The 16,311-nt window shown below is 59.2% G+C and overlaps 1 protein-coding gene across 1 annotated transcript in view; it reads right to left on the bottom strand.

Moving 5' to 3' along the window:
* Positions 1 to 16,311, bottom strand: part of ANO7 (anoctamin 7) — a 44,181-nt gene that overhangs the window by 18,606 nt on the left and 9,264 nt on the right. Inside the window, exons 5-17 of the mRNA XM_031007184.3 lie at positions 13,463 to 13,570; positions 12,661 to 12,797; positions 11,569 to 11,626; positions 10,620 to 10,730; positions 9,426 to 9,591; positions 7,934 to 8,024; positions 6,549 to 6,645; positions 4,784 to 4,927; positions 4,577 to 4,714; positions 3,830 to 3,928; positions 3,653 to 3,755; positions 2,011 to 2,122; positions 1,591 to 1,645 (exon numbers count right to left, since the gene is read on the bottom strand). Of these exons, the coding sequence (XP_030863044.3) occupies positions 1,591 to 1,645; positions 2,011 to 2,122; positions 3,653 to 3,755; positions 3,830 to 3,928; positions 4,577 to 4,714; positions 4,784 to 4,927; positions 6,549 to 6,645; positions 7,934 to 8,024; positions 9,426 to 9,591; positions 10,620 to 10,730; positions 11,569 to 11,626; positions 12,661 to 12,797; positions 13,463 to 13,570 (1,419 nt within the window). The remainder of the gene's footprint in view (positions 1 to 1,590; positions 1,646 to 2,010; positions 2,123 to 3,652; positions 3,756 to 3,829; positions 3,929 to 4,576; positions 4,715 to 4,783; positions 4,928 to 6,548; positions 6,646 to 7,933; positions 8,025 to 9,425; positions 9,592 to 10,619; positions 10,731 to 11,568; positions 11,627 to 12,660; positions 12,798 to 13,462; positions 13,571 to 16,311) is intronic.

Raw genomic sequence — 16,311 nt, 5'->3', positions numbered from 1 at the left:
TGGGAATAGCAGTGCAGCATTTTTAACGCCTGGATCATTCGTACCTAAGCCCGCGCAGCCCTGAGCATTTTCAGTACAGGAGCCAAGAAAACTCCCTGCAGCCTCCGCCTCCTGGGTTCAAGCGATTCTCCTGCCTCAGCCTCCCGAGTAGCTGGGACTACAGGTGCGTGCCATCACGCCTGGCTAATTTTTGCATTTTTAGTAGAGACGGGATTTCACCATATTGGCCAGGCTATTCTTGAACTCCTGACCTCATGATCCACCTGCCTTGGCCTCCCAAAGTGCTGGGATTACAGGCATGAGCCACCACGCCTGGCCGAAAACTCCCTTTTTCATTTAAGCCAGTTTGAGTTGGGAACTTTTCCCACTTACAATTGAGAGCCCTCTGGCTGGTCCATTGTGGCACCCGCAGCCACACTCCCCACTCCATCCCCAGCCTTCCCTTTCCCCTCTCACATGAAATGGACACCACCCCTTCGGGGGCAGCCACTTTGCAGTTGGGCTGGCTCATGGCCTAGGCCCCATGCGAAGTTTCTCTCCTCCTCCTCCTCTTCCAAAAGGAGAAGAGGTCTTTCAGGCCAGGGGTCACTCAGCAGGGGTCCACTTAGGTCCCAGCCGAGCCCAGAGGCCACCTGTGGATGGCTCCAGATGCACCCACCCTGCTGCCTGCGACCCCAGCTGCTGGGACATGCCTGGCCCTCACCCAGGAGGGGCTGTGCGTCGGGAACAGTTTTGAGGGCTTCTCTACAGTGTCTTGGAGGGGCTGTGGCACAGTGGAGACTACTTCTGGGGTGATGCACACATCAGTTACTTGCACCAGAATCTCTGTCTTGGGGTCTGCTTTGCAGGGACCCCCATGACAACAATGCTTCATCCTCCACCAGGTGAACTTCCATTTGCTTTCTGAAAAACCAGGTTCACGCCTGGCTCTCAGAGATACGGAGTCACTAAGGCTCTTAGAGATACAGTCACAGGCAGAGCCCACTGTGCTGATGGGGAGAGGACAGCTGGCCACAGGGAGATCCCTGACAGCCATGGCGGCAGCACGCCAAGCCTGTGAGGAGGCCAGCCCCTGCAACATCTGTGTGCCATGAGGAGGCCAGCCCCTGTGGGCCTGTGTGCCAGAGGCCCTGCGCCCACCGTAATGGCTCACACTTGTCTCAGGTGTGAATTGGGTTAAAATGGGGAAAGAGTAATACGGGCTGGGCCGGCTGGGTGGGGTAGGGTTTTTGGTTTGCTTTTTTTTTTTATTTTTGTGGTGATGAGGACTCACTATGTTGTCCAAGCTGGTGTCGTACTCTTGGGCTCAAGCGATCCTCCTCCCTCAGCCTCCCTAAGTGCTGAGATTACAGGCGTGAGCCACTGTGCCCGGCCTGGAGTGTTTTGGGTGTGGTTCTGAATGGGGCATATCGGGGGTCAGAATAAGTGGTGAAGAGAGGCTGGGAGCCCTGAGTGGTCAGCTGCACAGCTGGCCCTGGCTGGGCGATGAAGTAGCCGGTGGCAGGAGGAATTGCTGCAAATCAAAGCTCGAATGGAAGTGAGAGGAAGCACACAGCTCATCCCCCAGTCCCGGGCCTCAGGCACACTCACCTCCTCATTGCGGACTCCAAACAAGGTGTGGTAGTTGCCTGGGTATCCCACAAACCTAAGAGAAAGTCAAGATCATGAGCCTTGATGGGATCCTTCCTGTCTCCTCCCACTTCCCTGGGATCTGGAGGCCTCAGCAGAGCTGCTGCACCTGCCCTGGAGGAAGCACGAACTGTGGCATAGAGTCCCGGCTGTGAGCTGGGCCTCCTGTGGACCCCCGAGCTGGGTAGGGACCAAGAGGTGGGCAGCCCCTGTTTGCTCAGAGGTGCCAGGAGGCATGGGCCCCGTCCCCTGCCTGGGTCTCCTGTTCTGTCCTCCACCTGCCTGAGCACGGCTGGATGATGCCTGGTACCCAGGCAGCGGGAAACATGAGCAGAACTAAGCTGGGGCAAGCTGTGGCCAGAGGGAGAGGTGCCCACCAACCTGCCCTTGAAGAAGGCAATGTAGACGGGTGAGGAGTAGAAGTTGACGAACTGGAAGATGAACACCTTGAGGGTGAAGGCGTCCTCGAACTTGGTCTGGGTGCGGTGCATTTCTGTGGCATGGAGAGCCTGGGCTCAGTCCCTGGGGGAGTCACCAGCATCCAACTAGGGGCCCCCTCTCCTAGGACCACCTTGCCACACATGGGTGAGGAAAAGGCCATATCATCCAGATATTTAAAAGAAGGAGACAAAGTGTGACATTTCCAAAGTCACCCAAAAACATGTTGATTAACAGGAGTTGGGAAAATTGATAATACCCTATATCCCAACACTAATAATGAATGTGGTGCACACGGGTGAGTGGTCAGGGGATGGGTCAGAGAAACAGAATAGAGGCTCGATGCCAAGGCTGTGCAGCGGACTGGGCTCCGGTGCAGGTGCCGGAGGCAGGAGCATAAAAGGCTAAAGGTCACGGGAGGGAAAGAGGGAGGCTCAACACCCCACAGCAACCCCACAGTTGCAGAAACAAATGGGTGGCTCCCCTCAGGGCCCTACCCTTGGCCGTCCAGAACCAGGAACCTCTCCCTGAGACACCTGCCACCTGCAAAGGTCTTTCCCCGACACCCACCTTCCCCTGGCCACCCACCAGGAGGCACTTCCTCCTCAGCACTTAAGCCCTCTCCCATTCTCTGTAGCTGTGCAGGCAGCCAGTTCTATCCCCTCTCCTAGAACCTGGGCTCCAGGGCGGGGCTGCCAGCTTTTGTTTAAGACTGTTCACCCCCAGGGCTAGAGCAGGGCTGGTGAGAGGCAGCAGCTTATGGAATGAATAGGTTGGTCATAAGTGTTTGTCCTCAGGAAATGAGACAGAGAAAGAGAAGACCGATGGGAGAGGAAGAGGGAGGGAAGAACTGAGAGGTAGCTGCCCAGCCCAGCAGCTGATCCCCCACGCCACCCAACAGAGGCTCAGCGGCCCTATCCTAGAGGGACATCTCCCACCTGGGGGACCTCACAGCCTGGAGGGGGACCCTGTGGAGGGGCGAGAACTCTTTGGGTGCTGGAGTGCCCTCAGGGTCCTTTATCTCCAGGAAGGCCCTGCTCACTGCTCTTTTAAGGGGGCCTCTGGGGAGGCTCAGACAACTCCAATCTGTAGCACATTTAGAAATGGGGAGCACTGGCTTCCTAACCCAGGGATTGTTTGTGTCCCACCTGGGGTGCCAAAAACAAAAAATAAGAGAAAGAAAACCAGGTGCTGTGGCTCATGCCTGTAATCCCAGCACTTTGAGAGGCCTAGGCAGGAGGATCACTTGAGGCCAGGAGCTTGAGACCAGCCTGAGCCACACAGTGAGACCCCTGTCTCTATCAAAAAAAAAAAAAAAAAAATTCAGCTGGGCACAGTGGTCCAGGTACTGAGGAGGCTGAGGCAGGAGGATCCCCTGAGCCTGGGAGGTCAAGGCTATAGTGAGCCATGATCGTGCCAGTGCACTCCAGCTTGGGCAACAGAGTGAGATCCTGTCTCAAAAGAAAAAAGAAGAAAGAAATAGAAATGAGGGCCGTGTGTGTCAGTGAGTGAGAAAGTCACGTTCTGGCTTGCGGCCGGCAGGGTGGGCCCCTGGTCAGTGCCTGGCCGGCCTCAGCCCACTCACCCCATCGTGTCAGGACGTGGGCCAGGGATACATAGATCTTGGAGAGGATGAGGATGAAGACAAGGTTCACTACAGACCCCGTGAGGCTGGCGATGCGCGAGGCCTGACGGGAGACAGGCCGTCAGAGCTGGAGGAGGGGCTGCTCAGGGCCCCCCGAGGCAGGCGGCAGAGGCTCACCCAGGCTGCGAGGAGGGTGTTGCCCGACCTGGACACCACGATGGCCATGATGGCACGGTACAGGATGATAGACACGAGGCACATGACCACCACGGCCACCTGCAGGGGCAGGGAGGCCCGTGAGACCCCTTCACGGTGTCTTGGGCACCCCAGCACCCTCAGGCCATGGCCCCCGACAGCTCTTCTAGTCCACTGCTGGCCCCAGCACTGCCACCTCTAGGAAGGCCCCTGCCTCCAGCCCCGGCTGTGCTCCCAGGCTATGTCCTTCCTGATGAGTTGCTCAGGCAGAGGTGGGGTGGGGTTAGAGTTAGAGGCTGGGCCACATCTGGGTGTCAAGGCAGCCACTGTGAGTGTCAGAGAGCCATCCCATCCCAGGAATTGCGGATTCCTGACATCTTGGCAGGGGCGTGAGGGGTCCTATTAGGAAGCCCCTTTGGCTGGAAGGCAAGACAGGGTGCAGTGAATGGCCCTGCTGGGGTGCCTGCCTCTCTTTTCCTTGAAACCAACCCCCTTGCTTGAAAAATGCCCCACGGGGAGACCCTCCCAGGCCCTCTGTATGACTCACACCTGCTCTCAGCCGGGACCCCACGGCCGAGCCCGGGCACATGGGGGCCTCTCTGCGGGGAGTGAGGGTTCTGTGCCCAGAGGAGGCATCTGGCCACGGCACCAAGGTGAGATGGGGGACAAAACCACCCCACATGGTGCAGGAGGATGGAGGCGTGAGTGGAGGGCAGGGGGACCGCATACCATCACCACGATCACCACAGAGCCGGCCAGCATGCGGCGCGCGCGGCTCCTCTCAGGGAAGTAGGGCTCGTCCTCACCCGTGATGGGGTTCGGGGCTGTCATGGGGGCTGAGGCGGCAAACTGGGGCCGAGGCCTCTCCTGGAAGGGAGCCGGTGCTCAGTGGCGGCCCTCGCCGGGTGTGACCGTGGTCCAGCGGGGGTGGCTCACCTCAATGTCCTCGTAGTCAGAGCAGTCCCAGCGGTAGGCCAGCGTGGCGCTCTTCCGCTTCCAGTACTCCAGCAGCAGCACGGCCCACAGTGCCATGAACAAGCTGAAGAACACGGTGCCGCCGTGGTCGAACAGCCGGCCGGCCTGTGGCAGGGAGGGGGGGCGTCCAGACTTGCTTGGGACTGGAGGCCCCTTGTTCCTTCCAGTGTTCCTTCCTCCTGGAATGGGAGTGTGCATCCCACACACCTCCCCCGACTGTGTATTTTTTGTTTGTTTGCTTGAGACGGAGTCTGGCTCTGTCGCCCAGGCTGGAGTGCAGTGGCGCGATCTCGGCTCACTGCACGCTCCGCCTCCCGGGTTCACGCCATTCTCCTGCCTCAGTCTCCCAAGTAGCTGGGACTACAGGCGCCCGCCACCACGCCCGGCTAAATTTTTGTATTTTTAGTAGAGACGAGGTTTCACCGTGTTAGCCAGGATGGTCTTGATCTCCTGACCTCATGATCTGCCCGCCTCGGCCTCCCAAAGTGCTGGGATTACAGGCGTGAGCCACCGTGCCCGGCCCCCCGACTGTGTTTTGGAAGCACAGACCCACAGAGGGAGAGGAATTTTGCCTCAGGACGGCTCACACCCAGGTCTCACCCACACCTAATTTTGAGGATGCGATTTGGGACTTTCTGAGCTGATATTTTCATGAGGTTTTGGACCTAGAGTTAATGCTGTAAGGGGTTGAGACTTTGGAGGATGCTGGGATGAGGTGAGTGTATTTTGCACGTGGGATGGGCATGAAGTTTTGGAACCAGAGGATGACCTGTAGTGAGTTGAATTCTGGCCCCCAAAAGCTATGTTCGTTGGGAACCTCAGAGTGTAATCTTATTTGAATAAGGGCCTTTGCAGATGTAAGGTAAGGATCTCCAGATGAGAGTACTCTGGACAAACCCTTACAAGAGGGGAGAAGAGGAACCAGCACGCAGACACAGAAGGGAAGGCCAGGTGGAGATGGAAGCAGAGATTGGAATGAGGCGGCCACAAGCCAGGGAGGACCAAGGACTGCCAGCAGCACCAGAAACCAGGAGAGAGGCCTGGGGCTGAGTCCCCAGAAGTGGCCAAGCCTGCCAACAGCTTGATTCTGGACTCTGGCCCCGGGTCTGTGAGAATAAGCTTCTGCTGTTTTAAGTCCCCATTTGTGGTCCTAGGAAACATCCAAGTGGATTCCCAGAAGTGAGGTCAAACGGCGTCTGGCCCATCAGTAGTGCCAAGGGCTCTGGGTCCAGTGCATGTGGGGTACAAGCGAGGCCCTGAGGCCCCTGGGAAGGTGGACAGACCCAGGAAGCATGCCAGGCGGGAGTGGGGACAGTGGGGCTCAGAGACTGCAGGAGCCTCCTGCCCAGGTCTTGTAAGCTGGGAATTCTGCTCAGAAGTCCAAACCTTTGGTTTTGCCTGTGCCCTGGGGTCTCCAGGGTTTGTCCACCTTGGAGCCAAGGGCCAGGTGCCCCCAGAGTGCCAGAGCTAGAGTCCTGGTGTGGGGTGTCCTCAAGGGGGAAGCACTAACATGGGCCACTCTGCCAAGTGCTGGGAGGTGTGTGCCGGGCGTAACCCCAGTTCCAGGCGAGAGAACAAAGGTTAAGGAGCTCATGGAGTGTTCTGCCTTTAGCTGGTGACAAGCAGGACAGGGGCTGGTGCAGGCAGAGTCAGGACCAGGACGAGGGGAGCTGCCCTCCTCAACCCCGACTCTCAAATCCCTTACCCCACCCACCTCTTCTCATACCTGGGCCAGGGCACAGGCGCTGGAGAGCAGCCAGAAAGGGCAGTCGAGGCAAAGTGGGCACATCTCGAAGCTGTCCTTGCTGCCACACAGTTCCTGCCTGCAAGGCATGGAGCGGAGGGGTGGGAGCTAATGGGGGAGGGGGGCTGCTTGCTCCTCCCAGCCAGGCGCCTCCCTTGTCCTCTCTGTCCACCACTGCCTTTGCCAGGCCCAGCACTTCTTAAAAAAATAGTTGTTTTAAAAATATATGCCATGACAATGTCTGAGTTAAGTTTCTGAATTTCAGTTCCATGATAAACTAAAACACAAGCCCATTTATTAATATTATAAGAAAGCTTACATTATTATAATAAACAAGAGTGCCAATAAAATTAGCATGGGAGCACTCCTGCCCATCTGTCAGCCTTGGAACACTCCTGTCCACCTGTGTCAGCCTGGGAGCACTCCTGACCACCTGTGTCAGCCTGGGAGCACTCCTGACCACCTGTGTCAGCCTGGGAGCACTCCTGTCCACCTGTCAGCCTGGGAGCACTCCTGTCCACCTGTCAGACTGGGAGCACTCCTGTTCACCTGTGTCAGCCTGGGAGCACTCCTGTCCACCTGTCAGACTGGGAGCACTCCTGTCCACCTGTGTCAGCCTGGGAGCACTCCTGCCCACCTGTGTCAGGCTGGGAGCACTCCTGCCCACCTGTCAGCCTGGGAGCACTCCTGTCCACCTGTCAGCCTGGGAGCACTCCTGTCCACCTGTCAGACTGGGAGCACTCCTGTCCACCTGTCAGCCTTGGAGCACTCCTGTCCACCTGTCAGACTGGAAGCACTCCTGTCCACCTGTCAGCCTTGGAGCACTCTTATCCACCTGTGTCAGCCTGAGAGCACACCTGTCTACTTGTTTCAGCCTGACAGCAGTCCTAGCTACCTGTCAGCCTGGGAGCACTCCTGTCCACCTATCAGCCTGGGAGCACTCCTGACCACCTGTCAGCCTGGGAGCACTCCTATCCACCTGTGCCAGCCTGGGAGCACTCCTGACTACCTGTCAGCCTGGGAGCGCCCTGTCTACCTGTCAGCCTGGGAGCGCTCCTGTCCACCTGTCAGCCTGGGAGCGCTCCTGTCCACCTGTCAGCCTGGGAGCGCTCCTGTCCACCTGTCAGCCTGGGAGCGCTCCTGTCCACCTGTCAGCCTGGGAGCACTCCTGTCCACCTGCCAGCCTTTCAGCCATGTCCACAAGGCCCTCTGTGACACTCCTGAAGACAGGCATGTGCTCACCTCATACCTCAATCACCTCAAGCACCAGCTGTCTGCACAGGACCTAGCACCTAGGGGTCCCCCCGCCCCACACCCATCTGGAGGCCCAGCACCAGGCCCCAGAGCTGCGGAGAGGGAACACTCACGTGGGTATGTCTGAGAACACCAGGAAGCAGCCCACCAGGAACACCAGTGTGCCCACCACTGCCGCTGGCAGGAGCCAGCCTGTGTAAAACCCTGTAGAGAGGATGGCAGGGGTCCACCATCAGGAACCCAGGCTTGGGGGCCCCAGGTAGGGGTCTGCACAGCCATGCTTGTCCCCTAGGGACCACCCTCAGCCCAGCTTGGGGGCTGGGGCCCTATGTGAGGAGGCCAAGAGGTACACAGCTCTCCCTGGCAGCTCTGGCACGGCCCACCCTCCTGGGCCTCTGCCCTAGACTCTGGACACCCCTACCACATTGACCCCAACACCAATGCTGCTGGGGCTCCAGCCCACCAGGCTCTCCGCCTCTGGATGCCTTCTCCTCAGCCAGCTCACTCCAACCAACCTGCCCGGGACGGACAGAGAAGTCCCTCAACGTCCTGCCCACCACAGAGGTGTGGGCCCACCCGTGTTCCAGCCCCAGGGAAACCACGAGTCATTCCAGGTGCCTCCCTCCCCACCACCCAACCCCTACCCTGGCCCCTGCCTCATCTGACCACAGCTGCAATCCCTCAGTTACCCCAGGCCCTCAGCATGTACCCCCACTGCCTCCCATAGGGCTAGTCCAGTCCTGGGCCTGGTGTCCTGTCTCCCGCCTGACTCAGTCCAGGCCTGGTGTCTTGTCTCCTGCCTGACTCTCTGCTGGCCAGAGTGACTGCTGTGAAATGCAAGCCTGCCTGGAGCCCAGATCCAGCCCTGGCCTTGCTTGACCCCAGAAGCCCACAGCCTGGCCGTGCTGTCCCAGGGTGGCTGCTCCAGGCCCTGAGATGGCTGGGTGAGTCCTGGCACACAGGAGCTGTCCCTCTGCCCCGATGCTGTGCCCCGGCTGCCCTTCCATGCCTGCCGGCCCCGCCCGCTGCCCTGGCCGGCTCCATTGTCTGGGTCCACTGTGGGGCTGTGTGTGGGGACGAGAAAGGGCTTTGGAAGTTCTGGGGCACAGAATGAAGGGGTTGGGGCTGACCCAGGATGGGGAAGGGAGGGTGCCAAGAGCTGAGTGGGGTGAGGGCAGCCAGGACCCAGGAGGAACAGCTCTGGGGTTGCCTGGGGCAGATGGGCATCTAGAAAGTGCCGGCCTGCTTGGAGGAGATGAGAGGCTTGGCCTGGACCCTAGGATGGAAGTTCCTGGGGTGGCCCCAGGGCCTCATGGGCCAGTGACAGTCGGGGAGGGAGTCAGGAGAGACCCCCACCAGCAGAAGCGGCTCTCAGCACTGTTACTGGAGCATTAGGAGGCCAGGGCCCGGCATCGTCATGGCGCCCAGTTAGAGTGAGTGGGCTTGGGGGGAGCCAGGAGGGCAGCCCGGTCGAGCCAAGAGCTGCGCCCACCGTCCAGGCCCCCACGCACGCTGCCCTCTAGGGGCATGGGCTGGCAAATTGTTACAGCCTGAGACCAAGCTGGGGGAGCCCAGCTGGTCTGGGGGGCAGCGGGGAGGACTCACCGAGCCAGGCGAAGTAGAGGGCCACCTTCTCCCCGAAGTACCTGCGCACGTGGTCCAGGGGCTGGTACTTGTTCCACTTGCCCCAGCGCGCCCAGTGCTGGAAAAGGACTTGGCGCTGGTTGAGGCGTGGAACCTGCGGGCCCCCTGGGGGCATCTTGAAGGGGCCCTGGGGGCGAGCGGCCTGTGGGTGGGAGGCTCCCCCAGCTGACCCCACTGGGCACTGTTGTAGGCGCGGGGGCTTCGGTGTGGGACATGGGCAGACAGGCCTGGGAGTCTGGGATTGCTCCATGAAGAAAAAATAGAGTAATGTGGAGGGGCGGGTACAGGGTGGTCCGGGAGGACCTCTCTGAGGAGGGGACATGTGTGGTGAGGCCCCTCTGACTCCTGGACTGCGAGGGTTCAGGGCGGGGAAGGGCCTGGAGAGGCCACCCTGAGAGAAGCCAGTGGCGGTGGTCTAGGGTCCAGCACCTTCTCTGGGTTGGAGAGTCCCCAGGCTCGTGTCCTGTGCTGTGCATCCTGGGCCCTGGCTGGCGGGAGGAGCCACCCCAGCAAGGTGGGACACCTGGCATTTCCACACCCACTTTTTCATTTAACCCTCATGACAGCGTTGGGGCAGGACTGGACCCCTGGCCACGCAGCAGTGGGCTCAGGCCTGACCAGGCCCCGGATGCCCTGGCTGCCTGCAAGGCCCCTCCCCTGCTCGGCCAAGGGGGAAGGCTTGGGCGGGTGAGGGAATAAATGGCCTCCTGCTCCCCACAGTGGCTGTTTTCTCAGGGATGATGGTAAGGCTGACAGGAACAGGTGCAGTGGCAGCTGCCCTGGTCAGTGCCCGCTTTGGCATTGCCTCAGTTTACCCAGCTTCTGGAGGGGGATAGGAGACCTCACTGTCTTTCCCAGCAAGAGAAGCTACCCAGAGAGACAGAGCCATAGCATCTAGAGCCCAGGGACCGGCCTGTTCCCGTGTTGGGCACTGCAGTGTGGGCTGCAGTCCCCGCAGAGCCGGACCTGAGGCCCCGGACAGGCCACTGGATGGCCTGATCACATCGCCGCATGTGTGTGCATTTAGTGTTCTGACTCCTGGGTGGCCACGCCAGCTGACCATGCCTGCCCCACACCCGCCTCCCTGGCGGCCAATAGCACCCAAGGGGACTCATCTCCAATACCCAGGCTGGAGCCCCCAGCCCCCAAGCTCACGTCGTGCAGGGGAAAGGCAGCACTGAGGACACCCTCTGCCAGCAGCTGGTGGATCCCAAGCAGGTTTTTCTTCTCGTGGCCGTACGGGGTCTTGGCCAGGATCTCAAACAGCTGCAGGGGACGTGGAGGATGGCGCAGGTCACTTGTCACGTGATAGCAGAACAGGGAAGTCCTAGCTAGCCTGTCTTTAGGCCAAGGCCACGGACGGCCTCCCTCAGCCTTCTGGTGACAACAGCGATCTGATGGAAAGGCCTGGGACTTTGTGTCACCACCGCACATGCAGGATGCCCCTGTGCCAGGGTAGTGCTCATTCTCCCACTGTGCAGGCTCAGAGTCCTTGACCAGAGCCACACGGCATGTGGGAGTCCAGTCTGCACCTGAAGCTGGGCCCCTGCCTGGCCGTGCGCAGCCCACTCTGGACCCGCACCCTGGGTGACGGTGAACACTGCAGCCTGGTAGTCAGCTGTGTCCAGGGTGTGCCCTGCCCCCGACCTGGGCAGCCCACGTGACTGTGTGCCCCGTGGTGGTCAGCAGGGCCTCTCTTGGGTAGGCCTCAGGAACAGGCCTCCTGCTGGGGTGCCTTGGGCCTGCACCACCTGGGGCCACCCTTCCTCCGACGCTGCAGGGCAGGTCTGCTCCCAGCCAGCAGGACCCACCCTGCCTGGGGCTAGTCTCAGCTGTCCCACGTGTCCATAGATCCAATATCTATTTTGAGCCCTGGGGTCCCGGAGGGGAACTGGGCCCTTCCCCACCCCTCCCCAATCCCAGCCCATGGCCTGCCCTGTGTAGCGAGGTGAGGTCAGCCTCTAAAGTTTCCAAAGCCTCCGGGCTCCAGGCCTCAGCCCTCTGGTCTCAAGCAGGCCTTTCTGCATCCATGGAGGCTGGGGGCTGGCAGGATCTTCAGAGCCAGGTCAGGGTTTGAGGCCCGCGGCAGGGAACCCCCACTCACAATTTGGTGCCTCTTGGTGCTTGTGAAGAAGGTGTCCTGGTTGTCACTCCCGAGGAAGCTGTGGGCATGTGAACAGTGCAGAAGGTTTGGAGGAAGCTGTGGGCATGTGAACGGTGCAGAAGGTTTGGGGCCCGGGTGCTGGCACGCACGCAGGAGCACAGGCCTGTGGACACAGCCCTGGCCCCAGGAGAAGCAGCTGGTTCCCCGGCAGGTCAGCAGCTCCCGATTATGCCTTTTCACATCCCCAGGAACAGGAGGCCACAGCAGGCCCCCAGATACCCAGAACCCCTCACCACACACAGGGTGGGGGGAAGCAAACTGTGGTTGGGCACAGGGCAGGGCGGTGTAGAGAGGGCCAGGCTGGCCAGGGAGCCCCATCCCGTGTGCTGCCCTGAAGCTCCGTCATGGGGCCGAGGGTGCTCGTGGGCAGTGCGGACAGTGACTGGGTAGGGGCCCTCCCTGGGAAACCAGAATCTTGGGAAGCCATAGGTGGGGCAACACGGAGTGAGGTTGAATTTCCCACCAGCCCCAAAAGGAGGCATCCCGTGTGGCAGAAAGGCCGCCTTCAGCACTGGTTCCCCGACAGTGGTCCCTGCCACTTCTGGACTCCCCTAGTCTGTAGGCCTGGTGCCATAGTGCAACTGGCTTTGTCCAGTAGTAATGTGTGTGGACGACACACGTGTCATTTCCAGGAGGGAGCCAGCATGGGCCAAACGTGTCCCTGTATTCTACCTCCACAGTTGGGGACGCTGTGATGAGACAGAGCCTCCAACGCCCGGGCCCTGAGAGACCGTGGTGAGCAGGTACCGCGCCGCCCCACCACACATGTGCCTGAGCAGGAACTAGACCTTGCGTGTCCAGCCACTGGGCCTTAGGGGGGTTATCTGTCCTGCAGCACAACTGCCCCAGCCCGGCTGACACAGCGGCATTTGGAAATGCAGACACGCGATAAGCGTGCCCACCTGGCCTCAGATTCCCTGCCGAAAACTCCAGGTGAGGAGAGTCCTGGGGAAGCACCAAGTTCCGCTCACTCATTCACCGACTCCCACTCACTCCTGTTCTTTCCTCTGACTGGCAGGGCCCCTGCCTTACCGTGGCAGCTTGTTCACTCTGAACTGGCAGGAGTAGTACTCGGGGGGTACGTCTGGCACAACCTCCAGCAGGACGTTGGGGATGCCCAGCCATGCCAGCAGGCCAGCCGACCAGTTGGAGGCCTGGTTGGGTAACTCCTGGAAGGAAACGTCAGTGGCTCCTCCCACTCCCGGGAGGAGGGCAAATGCTCCAGGTGGGAGTGGAGGTTGTGTAAGTTTGCAAATTGGGCAATGGGCGAAGGGGCTCCAGCAGAGGGAAGGAGCATGGTAGACCCTGTGAGGGCCCAGGTGAACCCCTTCCCCTCTCAGGGCCTCAGGCTCTGAGGCTGCTCAGCTTGTCAATTTGTAGCCCAGAGACCCTCAAGTGGAAAAGGGGTGGGAACCGGTAAGTAGCGTGTCTCTGCCACCCGCATGCAGTGAGAGTCAGGCCAGCCAGTGCGGTGGGTGGCGGACCCACATCCAGGCCCATCTTCCTGAGGTCACCTGGAGGCAGCCTTCTCCACCCCGTGTCCACAGGCAGGGCCCTCAGCAGGTGGCCTGGCGGGGGTCTGGGCCTGGAGGGGTCAGCTCAGTGCACACACACTGTTCACCCGACCCCACCTCCCGGGAGCCCACTGTGGGGGATGCCACCACCTGCCGTTTGCCCAGTGAGGTTTCTTGGGGCCTGGTGTCGGGGTGGGTAGGAGGAGCCCCTGAGGCCTCTGAGCAGGGAGCCCTCCTGAGGCTGTCGGCACTGGCAGCTGAACGCAGTGTGTGGGGTCCGGGACCTCCAGGCCCACCCTGTCCCCATGCCTCCCACGTACCTGCAAGGGCAGCTTCAGGCGCAGGTCTTCGGCGTAGTAGCAGAGCACAGCCCAGGAGGCGCTGAGGAGGGCGTAGTGCACTGTGGTGTTCCCGTCCTGGACGTCCTGCTGTAGGCACCCAGGGCTCCGTGAGAGCCTGAGGGTGCATGTGTGGGGACATGTGTGCACGTATGCACATGTGTGTGTCCATTCGCACTCTTAGGAAAAGACTGGCATTTCTGTAGCCGTGGTAACAGCTGACTTTGAATGTCCTATTTGATACATGACACCTACTCCCATGGATACGCCTCTGAAAGCCACCGGGCCTCCACAGCCCCGTTTGGGAGTCGGCCCCAGCAACAGATTTGCTGCAGACAGCACGCTGTTGAGACCGGCGTCACCTGCAGCCTCCCCTAAGGCTAGGGAGAGCCTCGCCCTGCTGGCCAGACTATGCTGACGCACGCCCGCCTCCTGGCTTGAGGGGCAGTGCCTCCAGCTTTTGGTTTTCAACATCGAACGGTCGCCTCACCTTTGATCAGTCACCAGGTGTACGTGCATGCTGTGCACGGACATGTTTCCGTGTGTATGTGTGTGTACATATAGGTGAGCACTACTGTCTATGTTCACATGTGCACATGTGTGCCAACATGTGACAGGCGCTCCTGGAGCCTGGGGTGGGTTGAGACAGGGATCTGATTCAGTCCAGTGCACAGGTGCCTCCTCTGAGTGCAGAACTGCTTTTCAGCACCACCCCCTTTAGTCCAGTGGCCCTCAGCCCTCACAGCCATCTGGGGTTCCCTAAGTGCCAAAGCCCCAGCCCCACCTTGGGTGAAGTGGAACAGAGTCAAGGGCAGACCCTGGCCCCAAGCTGGCCATGATGTTCTGTGAGAGCTGAGAACTGTCCTGCAGACCGAAGACCAGGCACACTTTGGGCAACGTGCTGGGGCCACCGGCGTCCCCTACAGTATTGCCCCCTGCCCTCAACTAAAAGGCAAACCTGCTCGAGTCTGGATGATGACCTTGAAAACTCATGGGACCACGCCACCCAATCGGCTCTGTCCATAATAAAAGCAGGTGTCTTTCACCTCCACCTCCCAGACACTGAAGCAGATCCAAACTCAGGAGTGGGGGGGCTGTTAGCTCTGTGGGCTCCATGTGCCAACACCTGAGAAGGCCTGGAAGGAAGCCAGGGAGAGCAGGGCAGGGAGGGGCACCCTGGGGTGGGGTGATGTGGCAAGTAGGGGCTGCTCCCTGTGTGTTCTGGACAAGGAGTAGGCAACGTGGGAATGAGAAGGTGGGCGAGGGAAGAAAGGCACGGAAGGTGGAGGGGAGTCGGACGCAGGACTAACTCAGTCCACAGCAGGTTAAAACCAACCAGGACACCATCATGACCAGGACAGCCAGCCAGGACTGGGGAAAGATGTCTGTCACACACGCCACCAGCAATGGCTAAGTGTCCAGAACAGACAACAAGCTCCTAAGCCTTAAAAAGGAAGAGGCAGGTGAGGCCGGGCGTGGTGGCTCATGCCTGTGATCCCGGCACTTTGGGAGGCTGAGACAGGCAGATCCCTTGAGGTCAGGAGTTCATGACCAGCCTGGCCAACATAGGGTAACCCCGTCTCTACTAAAAATACAAAAATTAGCTGGGTGTGGTGGTACACACCTGTAATCCCAGCTACTCGGGAGGCTGAGGCAGGAGAATCACTTGAACCCAGAAGACAGAAGTTGTAGTGAGCCAAGATCACACCACTGTACTCCAGCCTGGGTGACAGAGTCAGACCCTGTCTAAAAAAAAAAAAAAAAGGGCAGGTGACTTGGGAGGCTAAGGCAGGCAGATTGCTTGAGCCCAGGAGTTCCAAACCAGCCAGGGCAACAAAGTGAGACCTCATCTCTACAAAAAATTAGCCGGGCATGGTGGTGTGGGCCTGTAGTCCCAGCTACTCAGGAGGCTGAGCTGGGAAGATGGCTTGAGCCTCGGGAGATTGAGGCTGCAGAGAGCCGTGACTGTACCACTGCACTCCGGCCAGGGCAACAGAACAAGACCCTGTCTCGTTAGGCCTGGCGTGGTGGCTCACGCCTGGAATCCCAGCACTTTGGGAGGCCGAGGTGGGTGGATCACAAGGTCAGGAGTTCGAGACCAGCCTGGCCAACATGATGAAACTCCATCTCTACTAAAAATACAAAAATTAGCCAGGCGTGGTGGCAGGTGCCTGTAGTCCCAGGTACTCGGGTGGCTGAGGCAGGAGAATTGCTTGAACCCGGAAGGCAGAGGTTGCAGTGAGCCGAGATCACGCCACTGCACTTCAGCCTGGGAGACAGAGCAAGGCTCTGTCTCAAAAAAGAAAAAAGATCCTGTCTCAAGAAAAAAAAAAGAGAAAGGCAAGTGACCCAATAGAAAAAAGGGCAAAAGACACAAAAAGGCAATTCACAGTATTGGAAACATAAATGGACCACAAATGCGAAAAATGCTCGACCTGCAGCACTATTCACAACAGCAAAGACATGGAATCAGCCTCAGTGCTCATCAGTGGTGGACTGAATGAAGAAAATGTGGTACCTATGCACCATGGAATATGACGCAGCCGTAAAAAAGAACAGGATCATGTCCTTTGCAGGAACGTGGATGGAGCTGGAGGCCATCATCCTTAGCAAACTAACAGAACAGAAAACCAAATCCTGTATATTCTCACTTATAAGCGGGAGCCAAACAATGAGAAGTCATGGACACAAAGGGAACAACAGACACTGGGGCTTACTTGAGGGAGGAGGGAGAGAAGCAGAAAAAATAACTATTGTGTACTAAGCTTAGTACCTTGGTGACAAAATCATGTGTACAACAAACCCCCGTGACATGAGTTTACCAATATAAC

Source organism: Gorilla gorilla, chromosome 11 (genome assembly GCF_029281585.2).
Source record: "Gorilla gorilla gorilla isolate KB3781 chromosome 11, NHGRI_mGorGor1-v2.1_pri, whole genome shotgun sequence".
Classification (NCBI taxonomy): Eukaryota; Metazoa; Chordata; class Mammalia; order Primates; family Hominidae; genus Gorilla; species Gorilla gorilla.
Note: the sequence above shows the minus strand (reverse complement) of the source record. Positions and strands in the feature narration are given on the sequence as shown.